This window comes from Acyrthosiphon pisum, chromosome A1 (assembly GCF_005508785.2).
Source record: "Acyrthosiphon pisum isolate AL4f chromosome A1, pea_aphid_22Mar2018_4r6ur, whole genome shotgun sequence".
In the NCBI taxonomy this organism is placed as follows: domain Eukaryota; kingdom Metazoa; phylum Arthropoda; class Insecta; order Hemiptera; family Aphididae; genus Acyrthosiphon; species Acyrthosiphon pisum.
The window spans coordinates 43,316,213-43,330,210 of record NC_042494.1 but is presented as its reverse complement, the minus strand read 5'-3'; the positions used below and the strand labels follow the sequence as shown (position 1 = coordinate 43,330,210).

The window sequence follows — 13,998 nt, the reverse complement described above, 5'->3', positions numbered from 1 at the left end:
CGATGCAAAGTAACTTGTATACCAAATTCAAACATCTTTACATTTCTTAAATCAAACAACTAGAAATACTTTAATTTCTGCCAGTCGCTTAGGTCGTTATTCCTATGTTCCACGTGTGTTAGAAAAGGAAGCAAATCGCCACATCCAACGCCCTTAAAATTATATTATTTTCAAAGATAAGTAAAATATTTAAAATTGTTGTTTTATGTATTTATTAACAAAGTCAATTTTTATTTGGTCCACTTTAAAATAATTGAATGTTTTATATTTGATTAGGCATTTGAATTGCTTAATACTTTCGTTAAATTAACTGTACCTACGTATAATCTATAATATAAGAATCTAACTTGATTTTGGAGACGAAGGAAACCGGTTTGCTTGTTTATTTATTATTGTTATTGTTATTATTATTAATTATTTATTTATTTGTACTTGTATTATTCCATTTGAAATATATATTATTCATTGAACAAATAATTTATTGTTACATATTTTTCTACCTTATCTCTATATTCTATAATAAAAAGAATAAAATTTACCACTCCGGTGGTTGAATTCAAAACGTAGGATATATCATTTTCATAAATTAGCAATAACAATAACTACAATGTGTAATTATATTATATTATTTGTATATAGCCGAAAAATTGTCTTATGTTTTTAAATTAAATTATAAAAATATAATTTCTTCCGGAGGAAGGTCGGGCAGCTATAGTGATAAATAATAGCTTATAAGTTATTATAGTCATTATTTATTAGTTTATTGAAAAGCAGAAGAACTGGTTAAAATTTTTAAGAGTTAATATATTCAAAATACATTTTTTTACCTTAATTTTCTGTTATATGAATCTATAGGTATACTTTAAAGTGTTGTTTAACCAATTAATAGATTATAATATTCTAAATTTCCACGATTTGACTTCAAACGTCTCATTCTTATTTTTTTATGACGAACCATGGTTCATTTATTTTCATATTTATTACTATTACGTTTTTAATATTTATCTTAATATATTTTAAACATTATTACATTAACATTTATAGGTTATTAGTTAGGCACGTATGTTGTTGACTGTAGTAGTAATTAACTAGTAAGTACAATTGATTGCAGTATTGCACTAAAAATTACAATGGTTCGTATTAAATGAATAATTTATTGTTATTAATTAATTTTAATAATTTGAATTTATTTTACAATTAATATTAATAATATTGTATTTACGGAATAATATAATAATAACAGTACTCAGTATGCAGATATGTGTATTGAGTTATAATAAAAATTAATAAAAATAATAGAGAAAAAGAAATATATAACATTATACATACTAAGAAACTTAAAATATGATTCACTGTATACTTCAAATAAATGTTTGTATCATAATAGATAACTATAATACAACCAATTAGCTTATTATTTGGGGGGGGGGGGGGGGCAAAAATATTTAAAAAATAAACGACGATATTTTTTTTTAAAAACGTAGAACAATATTATCGATATTTTATAGTATTTAAGTAATTTTGTATAATATATTATATATATGAATATTGTAAATTTGTACAGATTGCAGTGGCTGGGATATTCGTTGTGCCGGTCTTGGATTAGATGCGCTACAGCTGGAAAATATTTGACTACCATAACACTGTTTGTTTTCTTCCAAACGGCGTCACAGAGATACTTTTTTTCGACGTTAGAATCAAGAAGTTATAATATACCTAAAGATATATCAAGTATGTATAATAAATAATACTTAAACATATGCGGAAGCAACGGTGTTCTAACTGATTGCATAACTATACGTGCATTTTTTTTATAACCTAGATTGGCTGTGGATTCTCAGTGGATTTGTTCATTTGACGCTGTCGACATTCATTGGATACCGAGGGGGTAAACGCAACAAGAATTCATGGATTGCATTTTTTGGGATCCTGCAAGGAATTTTGGCCGTCTTACTGGCGATGATCAATGCGTCCGATCATTATAGTTTTCAACGACCATCAGCTTTAGTTTTGGCCACTTTAGGTAATATATAAACGTATACATTATTATATACAATGGATTATTATTTATTATATATTTATATCGACCGAACATAAACCCTCAAAATATGTTCACGTCCTATAGATACGCCGTTATGCGACTCTATTCACGGTGCCCACGTAAAGGAACCGTACGTCCCGTTACACTTGGTGAAAACTGCAGTGTTGTTCTTGCTCCAAGTCAGCATGTCACTAGGAAGCACAGCCTTATTGGCTCTGGGTCTAGGTCTACTTGATGAATCAGTGGCCCCGACCAAAATACCGGCTTGCATAGGCGTAGTCGTCGGTTCGTCACTGCTGGGACTCCAGACAGGGTTGATGGTGGGAAAATTTGCATTCCACGTGAGCGCAGAATTCAACTTGGCCGGCGACATCGTGTGGCTCAGTAAGCCTTAAATATATATTGTGCACACTATATATACTTCGACTCGAACTTCATAGCGCTTTTCGTATATAAACCTGCCATTTATTTCAACAGTTATTGGTCTAATACTAATCGCCGTATCTTTCATCGTGGCTCTATATCCAAGCAGACTGGTCACGAGCCGTGCTTCGACGTTAATACGCAACAGCCCAATTTATCGAAACAACAGATACGGTACAATTTGTAATTTAAAATTTATGTCGAATTTCGGCATTAACTTGTTCGCGTATTTTAATAGACTTCAAGAGCACGCTTGGAAGAATTTTCAGTAACAAGTTAATATTATCCAATATTGCCGCCATCGCTTGTGTGTACACAGTATTAATCAATATGTTGTACGAAGAACCTAATTATATGGAATCAGTATTTTTCGTACCCAAACACACAATGGATGCAACTGATCAAAATACCATAATCATCGGTTTGTAAATGCAATATATATTACCTACCTGATGATATTTATTCATCAAATTGTGGTAAAATCAATAATAGAATTGGCATTAATAATTGTGCTCTTATTATTTTTAGCGATTTATGGAATAATTGTATTCTGGAATTGCGTTCACTTCATAACGATTCAAACACGCGATGCATGTGTAATATAATAATGTGCAACATGTTTATGTTTTAGATTTTTTGAGATTTCCTTTGGCAGCGGTTTGCGTGTTTTTATCTGGCGTGTTAATATGCATTACACAGCCAAGAGCTACGTTGTTAGCCGCCTGGAACATTGGCATAATTTGTGTTGTAACTATATTAGTCTTCACAAGCATGTTCCTCCGGTGTTCCAAAATACAAGTACACAATCAATTAACACATAAGTAAGAATAGGTTTGAAAATTAAAAAAAAAAATCAACTACCACCAGAAGAAACTTACGAGTGTTTCCCGTTGTTCTATGTGTATATAGGTCTGAATTAAACGAATTCTGCAATAAGGATTGCAATTGTCCGGACAATATTCCATTTGAACCGGTTTGTTCATCCAACAGCCATATAGTCTATTATTCACCCTGTCACGCCGGTTGCAGGACCCAGGATCTGTATTCCAGACAGGTGTTTTCATAATTAAATCATAATTCATAATAACAAACGCTGTAATAAGAAATTAGATTATAAAGTTTACAATATATTCGTGTCGCAGGAGTACGTCGGGTGTGCTTGCGTCCAAACTGAATCCGCCAGCAAACGCGCTTGTTATGATCATAACTGCCACCAAATGAACGTTGGATATCAATCAATTTCAGTGTTGATACTATCGTTATTGGGAACTTGTATAGTTGGCACAGTAATTTTACTGCTCAGGTAATAATACAGATGAATTTATACTATGTGCCAGGTACCTATATATACCTACTACGGTCGGTGATCCATTTAACATGCCTAAATTAATTTGTTTACCTAAGTAAATTTTTGTGTATGGTAAATATTAATAGTTGATATCATAGAATATTATGATAATATTATAGTTACCGAATAATATTTTATGTACCTACCACATATTATACCCGTCGTCAGAATTTTAATTTGTTATGCCACTAGTTTCCCCTTATGATTTTAGAAGCGTTGAACCTGATGATCGCTCCACAGCTTTGGGATTCGCAGTGACTTTTATTTGTTTGATGGGACATGTGCCAGGAAAGATACTTTACCTATTTGTCGGACGTACGTAATAAATTATGGGTCTACAAACTATTTTACTTTTACATAACAATATATAATTGACTATATGTGATTCTAAGAATATAGTTTAAGAATATTTAATTTATTTTTCAGATTTAACGTGTATTTTGTATGACAGCAACGATCAGTGCCGGTTAAATGGTGCGGCAACGTTTTCCACCTACCTTAGTCTGTCCAACATATGTAAGCGTAACCTACCTACAGGCTACAACTGTGGCATATAAATTGCAAATATTTCTAATATATTTTAATTCGTATAAATAAACTTGTTCACAGGTATACTCATGACGTCATCAGCGCTCTATGCGTGCGTGTGCTTAATGTCAAGGCCATTGCGTCCGTATGGAACTTCGGATTCTGCGAAAAAATTTATCGTTAGCTCAGTATCGAGTCCGTTGAGTCCGTTAACTCCGCCTGGATTTGAAGAACGAGCACCCACGCCAACCAGAAAGCCGCCGAAGAGAAGACCGTCTGACTTAACGTTTTCTGCTTCGAACACCAATATTGATTTCACCAGACATACGGACGACTATTCGCCTAGGAGTCCCGGAACAACGCTCAGAGAAGGAGGGGTCTTAACTACATTACTTTAAACTTTCATAAAATAATGTACACACGTGAACTATGAAGGAGATATTATGTGATCTGAATATCCTATGGTTCAGGTTGATCACGGATGGATATATTATGCATTATACAGCCATAGAGGTATATAATATATTATATATATTATACTACTGGTGCCTCATTTAAGCGTAAACAAAATCAAAATTAAACACGTCATACTATTTACTTTAAAAGTGTATTAAGTACCAATCTAGTCTACGGCTTAAGCTGTTTAAAGGAGGATATATTTTGGTCCGAACTCTTAATCTATTAAACTTAATAATAATACTGTACTAGAAAAAAAAAATGTAAAGATTACGGAACTCTTATACGTGTACTTACCTAATCAAAAGTTGTATTAATGGTACGAGAGTAACCAAAACTAATTTTAATTTTAAATTATAATTATAATGGTGTACCTATAATAGAATAATAAATTAATTGCGGTAATGTATAATATTCTTGTTTTAATAAATAAATTACCAATTTAATTGTACTCAATGTTATATAATTTGTAACGATTAACGATTGACATTTGGTTGTAGCCACTGCAGGTACCTATTTGTGTGAATATATATTTAATTATAATGTTTTTATACATATTAATGTATCATGGATTTTATTTGGTTTTAAGTTAATTCCATTCCCATATTATAGTAGTTACAAAATAAAATAGGTATTTTCAACTACCCCACTATAACTATAATTTATGAGGTATAAACATAATTATTGGCTATATAATTGAGCTTATTAATTGTACTTATTATAAGTGAGCTTATTAATTCACATTGAATTATTATAACTTCTACTTAATTAACGAATATTTTGTTGAATCAAAAATTATTTATTTTAATTTGATAGGTATTAGGTTATACATGTATTATGTATGCAAATAAATGGAAATTATTATATTGTATTAGATACAACTTTAATTTTTCACTTCAAATGGCTAAATACTGCTTCTGTAGTCAAATAATTATAATTATATATATTTTTGAGAACTTGTAACTGAACCTATTGATTGTTTCATTATTATGATTTAAGGGTTTATTTACAAATCAAAGTATTCGAAGGGTTAATAAAAGACTTTCCATGTTGATATTAGATAGTTGAATAAGATGAGTCGGTAGCGATATAGGCCTTACGTCGGTATCTACATCCAGTTTTAACATAATAATTTTTAACTGCTTTTTATATTCATATTATAACATATTAGATAAACAAATTGATATGTTTTTAAGTATTTCGTAAATTTTCATAATTTCATTTTAAATTGGTACGACATTTTAAGTTGTATGGACTGAATATTTTGGCATAAAGGTAACAGCATTAACCATTGTCGATATATTATTATATTCATTGTTTTGTTATTTTTGTCTAAGTCTAATTGCTTTGAAGTGCCTATAACCAATAAATAAATTGTTATAAAACCATTATAGCCTATAGGTACCTACTTAAAATTACATTAGTTTTGTATGATAGTTATTAGTTAGTTTTGAAAAAATGGATCATTAGAATTACGTATTGAAATTATTCAGTATATAGATATTCATTTCCGAAACCTGTTTATTTCATTAAATATATTCTTTACTTAATAAATATTTATTACATTTTATTATTATCGTTAGGTACATGAGGATCAATATGGGTAAAAATATATAATGTCAAGTTTGTACATTTATAGTCAATAGATTTCTTTCATTTAATTTCTTATTTTTAAAAGCAAATCAAAGTTTTTGAGTATTTAGATATGACTTCATTAGGCCCTTATTTAATTAATATTAGGTGTTTATATAATATGATATTTAAATATTTAATATTAATTGTATTACCTGCCTACTGTATACCTAATTTATTGTTCGTGTTCCATGTATTTGTTTAAATTAAAATAATCTGAATTCACTGCTTATATTTTCAGTTTTTTAATAAATATGCACATGACTATACTAACCATGTCATTGTGAATATTTGATAATTGATTCTTTCGTCACAAAATATATATAATAATATAGTAATTAAATAATTTATAATATTATCATCATAATTATACGAACAAATTATAAAAATTAAATGATTTTTTCCCATACATGTTAATACCTACCTATGTGTTATTTTCATATTGTAGTTTATGATTTACATAGATTTAAAAAATACATGTAGGTATATTGTATATAATTCATTCTAAATTATATTTTAAACAATAACTGTGACGAAAATGTAAATTTAATATTTATGGGTTTATTTATAATGTTTACCTACTTCTTGTTATTGTCTACTTGTTTTAAAATATAAAATAATATTATTGTATTTTACAACATTTTTATTTTTGAGACATTTTGTTGCGGAGAGTACTTCTGGTAATTTCAGAAGTATTTAAAATTTTAAGTTTAAAAATCGGGTCTTAAAAGTACCATTTTGATCCAATTTGCTAAAATATAAGGTACTATATGTTGAAATCGAAGCCCCCCTTCTGGAAGAAACTTTGTATACATGCAGGATAAAAAAAAAATAAACACCGTTGTAAAACCACTAGCTTTCTCGTTCCACTCAGAATCTAAAAATGAATCTTTTTACTATTTCTTTTACGACACGCAATATGCATACGGCAACTACCACGAGTACGTTGTATATTACGATATGTACCTACAATAGGTAAATTATCCTTTAAATTATCATTTATTTTATAAGTCATTGTTAATTGCAGTAATGAGATAAACCCAATGGTATACCTACAGTAGATTGAATTGGTTTTGTTCAAAATCATTGCGTTTGAAAATATCATTGTGTCTATAAAATATAATAGTATACCTATTTTAAAAGCTTCAAATACCCACAAATAATATTTTTAAAATATAACACAAAACTACGATCGCTTTTCTTCGTTTAAATATTTAATTTCATCCAGATTTGAACATAAAATAACTAAAAATACTGTTTATTCATTTTTTTAGTTTTTTTGTTTACAGTATGAAATACTTATGAGAAACCTTGTTTTAAATTTATTTTTTTCCGTTCGGTTTTAAAAACTACTTTTGACTAATTTTGACCTCCCAAATGCACAAACTAGATTTACTTCTCGCCAGAAAAGTTACTGAAGTAGAAAATCAAAGGATTATTTCAACTACTTATCGTGTACACAGATATAAAAAACCATGCATCATTGTAAAATCAACGCATTCATCTTTTCGCTCAGAATCTAAGGTCAATGTTTAAAATAAATAATACAATATAATATCTCAACAATTTCAACCTTTCAAATTATAAACATAAATGTAAAGTATACATTACTGAAGTATTTTTACTCAAACAAAAGTTTATGTCAAACCTAATTAATGTTATTTTTTAAGCCATCCTTCCCGTTGACTACAACACTATGGACATTGGACATCTAAATGACTAAATGTCTCTTGATTTCCGAAAATGTGTGCATTCTCCTTTTTGTCTTAAGATGATAAACAAATAATTTGTTTTTAGAAAAATAATTATAATATGTTTATGGCCATAAGTGCACGAAAGTTTACAAAAAATGTGTAGACACTATACCAATCATCTTTGGTCCCTTTATATTCTGAATTTTTAACTAGACAACCAAATATGCTTATCGTTTTTATATTATTATAATTATTTTGTATATTATGTACTCGTATTCACTGTATATTAATTGAAGTGTAACCGTTTTTCAAGGGGTTTTATATAGGCCATTTTAATACAATCAGAAGATAAATGCAAAACGAACTATATGTTCCGAGATCGTCCAAATAGTACTATTGTACCTAATTCGTACACGTTTCTGATGTAAAATACTTGTTCGGGCAATTTGAGGTTAGTTTTTAGTGTTAAGATTATAAGCCGTACTTTTCTACTTATAATGTGTACAATGATTTTTCTAAAAATGTTTACGCATCCTATAAAGTAGGTAGTAGAATAACTTGGTTGATTAATATAGTAAATTTTTTTTTAAATAAATTACATTTTAGAAAGTTTTGAGATAAAAGAAATAACGTTTACCCCGTTCAAAAAATCACTACACAATTGCATGCATATTAATATACTTAGTTAAAATAAAAATGTTTATAAACTTTGACTTATTAAACAATTTAAAAATATTAAAGTAAGTTGTATAAATAAATAAAATGTTGTTATTATAAATATTATTAACCTAGTTGGCAGTAGCAGACATGCCTTGTTCCTCAATTTCAGCACCAAGATGATGGCTTGGCCCATTTTTTGCATTGAGTACAGTGAATCTACCCATCTATATCATATCGATGTAGAATATAATTCATCACACTAATGGTCGTATTTACCCACGTCACTATAAATATAGTTAAATGCAGGAATAATGATAGTCCTGCACATGGCCCCGATCACTAAGTATATACTAACAGCTGCAGTTGATTTTATATTTTAAAAGTTTTGTTTTCTACATGAAACAATTAAAAACAAAATAACAAATTATTATTTTTATATTGTATCAATCGGTTAATGATAGCCGATAGATTAAATGTTGACAATTTTTATTTTTATAATTAATTAATAACATAATATTGATCTACAATTTATTTTAGCAATATTATATCTTTTTTCTTAAGATCAAGAATTAATTTTATACTCGTAAATTCCGTCCTTAAAATATTGTGATTATCCTAACTAGTGCCTAATGTAGTGACGTATACCTACTGATGTCCCCACAATACCCTGATATTTCACTGTATGAAAGTGCAAATCTCATACCAAGTATTAAAATTGATTCAGTCTAATATGGCGTAAGTGACATTTTGGATAGGTAACTGAATATTATACAAAATAACCAAAATAAAATACAATTCGTCCATTTTAACTTAATTTCATCGGTCACAAGTTGCAACAATTTAAGACGATGGATTTTATCGACTAGTGTACAATCCACTACCCAAGTGATAATAGACTATAATTTTTTTTCTCTTTAGGTGGATCTTAAGAAATCATCAGAAATAGATATAGTTATTTCAGTAAACACACTATATATTTCACTAGACATTTATCGAGCTTAAAATGTCTTGTACGAACATTGTTTTTATTTTAAACTGCCAACGGTGGTAATTTGCCAAACAAAATATAATTAACCATGTTTTGCGTACTAAAAAACGGTTTTGCGTCATATATTTTAGTGCCGTGAGATTATAATGTTAAATTACGTTTTTATTTAATATTTTTTTTTTCCATTATTCACAATAGTGATTATTACATACCTAGATTATCGTGACCTTTGAAATTTAAAAAAGTGAAAATAAAATACGATATCTTCAATATTGCAAATAAAAATTTTTTCTATATGCCGAATAACCATGATGGTAGAACCGAACTATGCTGAGGTTCTATTTTCGCAATGCTTCCCCTCTGCATGCCCACCATAACTATATTTAACTACATACAACTGAATATACTTAAATAATTATATTATTATATTAATATATTATATTACCGGTGAGTCTGAATGGAATGTATAATAATATTTGAGTTACTAAAAATGTCGAGTTGTCCGTTGGAAGTTTGACAACGGCTTTTAGTTTCAGTTTAAATCTGTTGAGTATAGTTAACTTGACTCATCATTTTTATATAGACTCGATAGAACATAATATTATTATCAAGTATAGTAAATAAAATAGCTGATTCAGGTATAATATAATTATACATTTTGAAATAAATTATGCTCTGACTTCTATACATATCACCATATTTTTATTATTAATTATTATTATGTATTTGGCCAATAAATACCGCATTTAAACGTTTATATTATATTAATAATAAGTAATAACAAACCCTTATTATCCAATGCGTAAAATATTTTGGAACACAATGTTAAACGTTAAGTTATTGCGTACATTTTGGCATCTCTCACTTTACTAATTTAACATTTTTTTGACGGACGATTTAACATATTAATTCAAGATTCATAATTATTATCACCATTTTAACAGTAAATTTACCAAATCGAAAGTTTGATAAATATTGTATTTAATTGTTCAAAATGTTTACAAGACCTAAGTATAGGAAATTCTATATTCGTATTTTTTTTAAATGCGTTTAATGTTAATTGTGTGGGTGTTTTTTTTTTTCATATCTTTATTTCCATGATATTTTTAAAATGTAATTAAAGTTTTATATCTGTATTATATATCACGTATGGCGTGATGGAAACATAAAGTTTCGTATCGGGAATTTACCATATGGTCGGTCACAAACTCACAAAAGGCGTATAGGGTATTGATGAGATGAGTAAACGATTTCACTTTTTATTTTTAAATCAAAAATGTTATTTTTGAACAAATAAAAAAAAAGATTCCATTTCTGATTGGAAGCAAATGTGAAACCCATAATTTGAGAATAGGTACATATTTTTAAATATTCTTGAGCGCCAATTGAAGAAATATCCAACATTTGGAATGGGAATATGATTATTCAAATTAAATATTATTTATTGGGTATCTATAATATATTATTAACAATTATTATTCATGTAATTTTAAAAGTTTTAAAATAAACTATCGTACTGTGGTGTAAAGTTTCGAAAAAAACTTGATAACCACTTCTTTCAGATGGTTTGTTTACCACAAATTACAGGTTCAAAATATAAAGCCTACATCGAAATTGGATGAATGATTTTGGAACACTGTAAAATTTTATTGTTGTCATTGTACTCAAAGTGTGACAAAATTATTTTAATTACCGTTGTATAATATTATATATATCCAAAGGAGGGCATTAACTAATTAAAAACTTAACTAGTTAGTTTATTTTCTAATCAACTTATGAACATAACTAGTTTAATTTACAGTCTAAAAAACTTAGCTTTTGTCAGTTGATTTAAAAAAATCTATCAAGTTAAAAACATTTTGTAATTTTTCGTTTATACGTAAATATTACTACATATTTTATTTTATTTTTTTCATATATTTCTATATCATTATAAAATAAAAATAATCCAATACAAAAACACAAATATTTCTGTTCCTTTTCTTGATAACATAAATTTGTGTATATTAATATATTTTATTAAGTTGTAAATTATATATTATGTGAGTTGCAATTATAAATGTTTTTTAAAAAAAATAATGATTTTAAATTACAAATTGACAATTGTTATGTTTAATGTTAACTTTTAATATTTATGAAGGTTACGAAGTTCAATAAAATTGTTTTTTATAATTTATTAATTAGAAACTAAAAAGACACATTCACTCTTTATGTGATTAAAACAATTAATAGATTAACTTTTTTTAAACTGAGTTAAGTTAATATTTTTTTCTATATTAACTTTTAACTTATCGAGTTAAATTTATAATTTGTTAACTGTTAACTTTTAACTTATTGTTCTTGTTTTCTCTTAACTTAACATAACTTGAGTTAATTATTTTCATTAACTTTCCCACCTTTTTATATATCATAGATAGTTTTATGAATTATGATGTATATTTATAGGTAGGTAATACAACAATTAACTTGCAACTTTAGATATCTATTGTTATGTTAAATATATGAATGTTTTGAAACAGCTTTTATGTACCTTAAGCCATCATAATTCACAATATTTAAGTTTATACTATACTGTCCAGTGGCACCCAACCCTATTACCAGGTGTAGCCGTCGCTACACCTTAAAAATAAGAGGTGGGTGGGTATAATAACATAAAATAATTCACTTGAAATAAGTTCATTATTAATAACAGATTATATTGGTCGATACCTTAATATTTACCAATATTATCAATAAAAATATGATAAAATGTATAAAATAATATAATTTTGTGTTTGTGAGGTGGGTGGGTGGGTAAAATTATTTCTTGCTACACCTGAAAAATATATCTTGGGCGCCACTGATACTGTCGATAGAAATTCGAAAAAACGAATTTATTAACGTCTATAATATAATACAGTCTATAGACCAGTGGTTCCCAATTAGTATGAAACCACGAACCTCTAGCTAAAACTTAAATTAGTCCGGGGACCTAACTTTTCAATTCAAATAAATTCATTATCTACCTTTTTCCCGATAAATCAAGTTTCAATAGTCCAAAAATAATCGGAAATTCAAACAACTATGAATTAAATAATTTTGCTAAAATAAAATAGAAATGAAAAATCACTACAGTATGTACTGCACATCAACACGTGGACCCCTGGGGTTAGAAGACCACCCCAGTTGGGAACCACTGCTAAAGTATAGTACCTAATACTTTTTGTCCTTTTATGACATATCACGTATGACAGAAAACAAATTGTGTGTACATCACGGAAAGAGGAAGGATGCAAATATCTGACCACCTTGCGGAATCACTTAGCCACGAACCATCCAACATCATCAAGCTTTAACTTAATATAATATATAGTTATTTCCTTATTTTTTTTTTTTATCTCTCTTTTCTTATAATGTAACCTAATTATTGTTAACTTTTCTGTAATCTATAAACCTCATCTATGTATCTTAATATCTACATTATGTAAAGCATGGTTATGTCAATGGCCTCAGCTGCCGCGGACTGTTATTGTTAAAAAAAAAAAAAATTATAATAATTAACGAATGTTGTTTTGTTAACTATATATACGATATACCTATATGGCTATACTATTTACTATTATATTATATTTATATATAGATAAAGGTATGCTATTTAAAATGTTAGATTAACAGGAGCCTTTTTATTTCCTATTAAATTACATATTATTATATTAATATACGTTATACATGTTTATTTATTCATGTTTCAAATTAAAAGTATAGTAAAAAAATATACTAAAATGGAATTGGTATATATATCTAAATTATTTGTATAATAGAGTGAATTTTATGAATTTATCATTTTATAATTTATTCAATTATTATATTTCAGGTTATCATGGCAGTACCTTATCATAATTGGATGTATAACTCTTTTTATGATAATTATATTATTTAAATTACGGATAGTGATAAACATTTATAGGTATGTGTTGTTTAGAAATACATTTTAATGCTGTACTGATGTACAAGGCTGGGCAAGTTAATGATTTTTTTAAACTCTGTTAAGTTAAGTTAATATGCACCAATAACAAAAAGTTTAAAGTTAAAAGTTTATTTAACTATAGGTTAACTCAGTTAAGTTAAAAGTTAATACACACTTTTTGTTAACTTTTTATGAAGGTTAGTTTGTTTATACAACGTTAGTGTACTCGATTTTTTTTTCCAACCTAAGACTAAATTATAGACTAGGTATATAGCAGTGGCG

At 27.7% G+C, this 13,998-nt stretch overlaps 1 protein-coding gene across 1 annotated transcript in view; it reads left to right on the top strand.

The window, feature by feature from the left end:
- Nucleotides 1–7,058, top strand: part of LOC100571911 (solute carrier organic anion transporter family member 74D) — an 18,229-nt gene extending 11,171 nt beyond the window's left edge. The window contains exons 2-12 of the mRNA XM_003246440.3: nt 1,565–1,731; nt 1,823–2,023; nt 2,126–2,425; nt 2,519–2,638; nt 2,703–2,885; nt 3,096–3,285; nt 3,374–3,518; nt 3,607–3,767; nt 4,024–4,127; nt 4,239–4,328; nt 4,422–7,058. Coding sequence (XP_003246488.1) covers nt 1,565–1,731; nt 1,823–2,023; nt 2,126–2,425; nt 2,519–2,638; nt 2,703–2,885; nt 3,096–3,285; nt 3,374–3,518; nt 3,607–3,767; nt 4,024–4,127; nt 4,239–4,328; nt 4,422–4,738 — 1,978 coding nt within the window. The 3' untranslated portion in view covers nt 4,739–7,058. The remainder of the gene's footprint in view (nt 1–1,564; nt 1,732–1,822; nt 2,024–2,125; nt 2,426–2,518; nt 2,639–2,702; nt 2,886–3,095; nt 3,286–3,373; nt 3,519–3,606; nt 3,768–4,023; nt 4,128–4,238; nt 4,329–4,421) is intronic.
- The last annotated feature ends 6,940 nt before the right edge of the window (nt 7,059–13,998 follow it).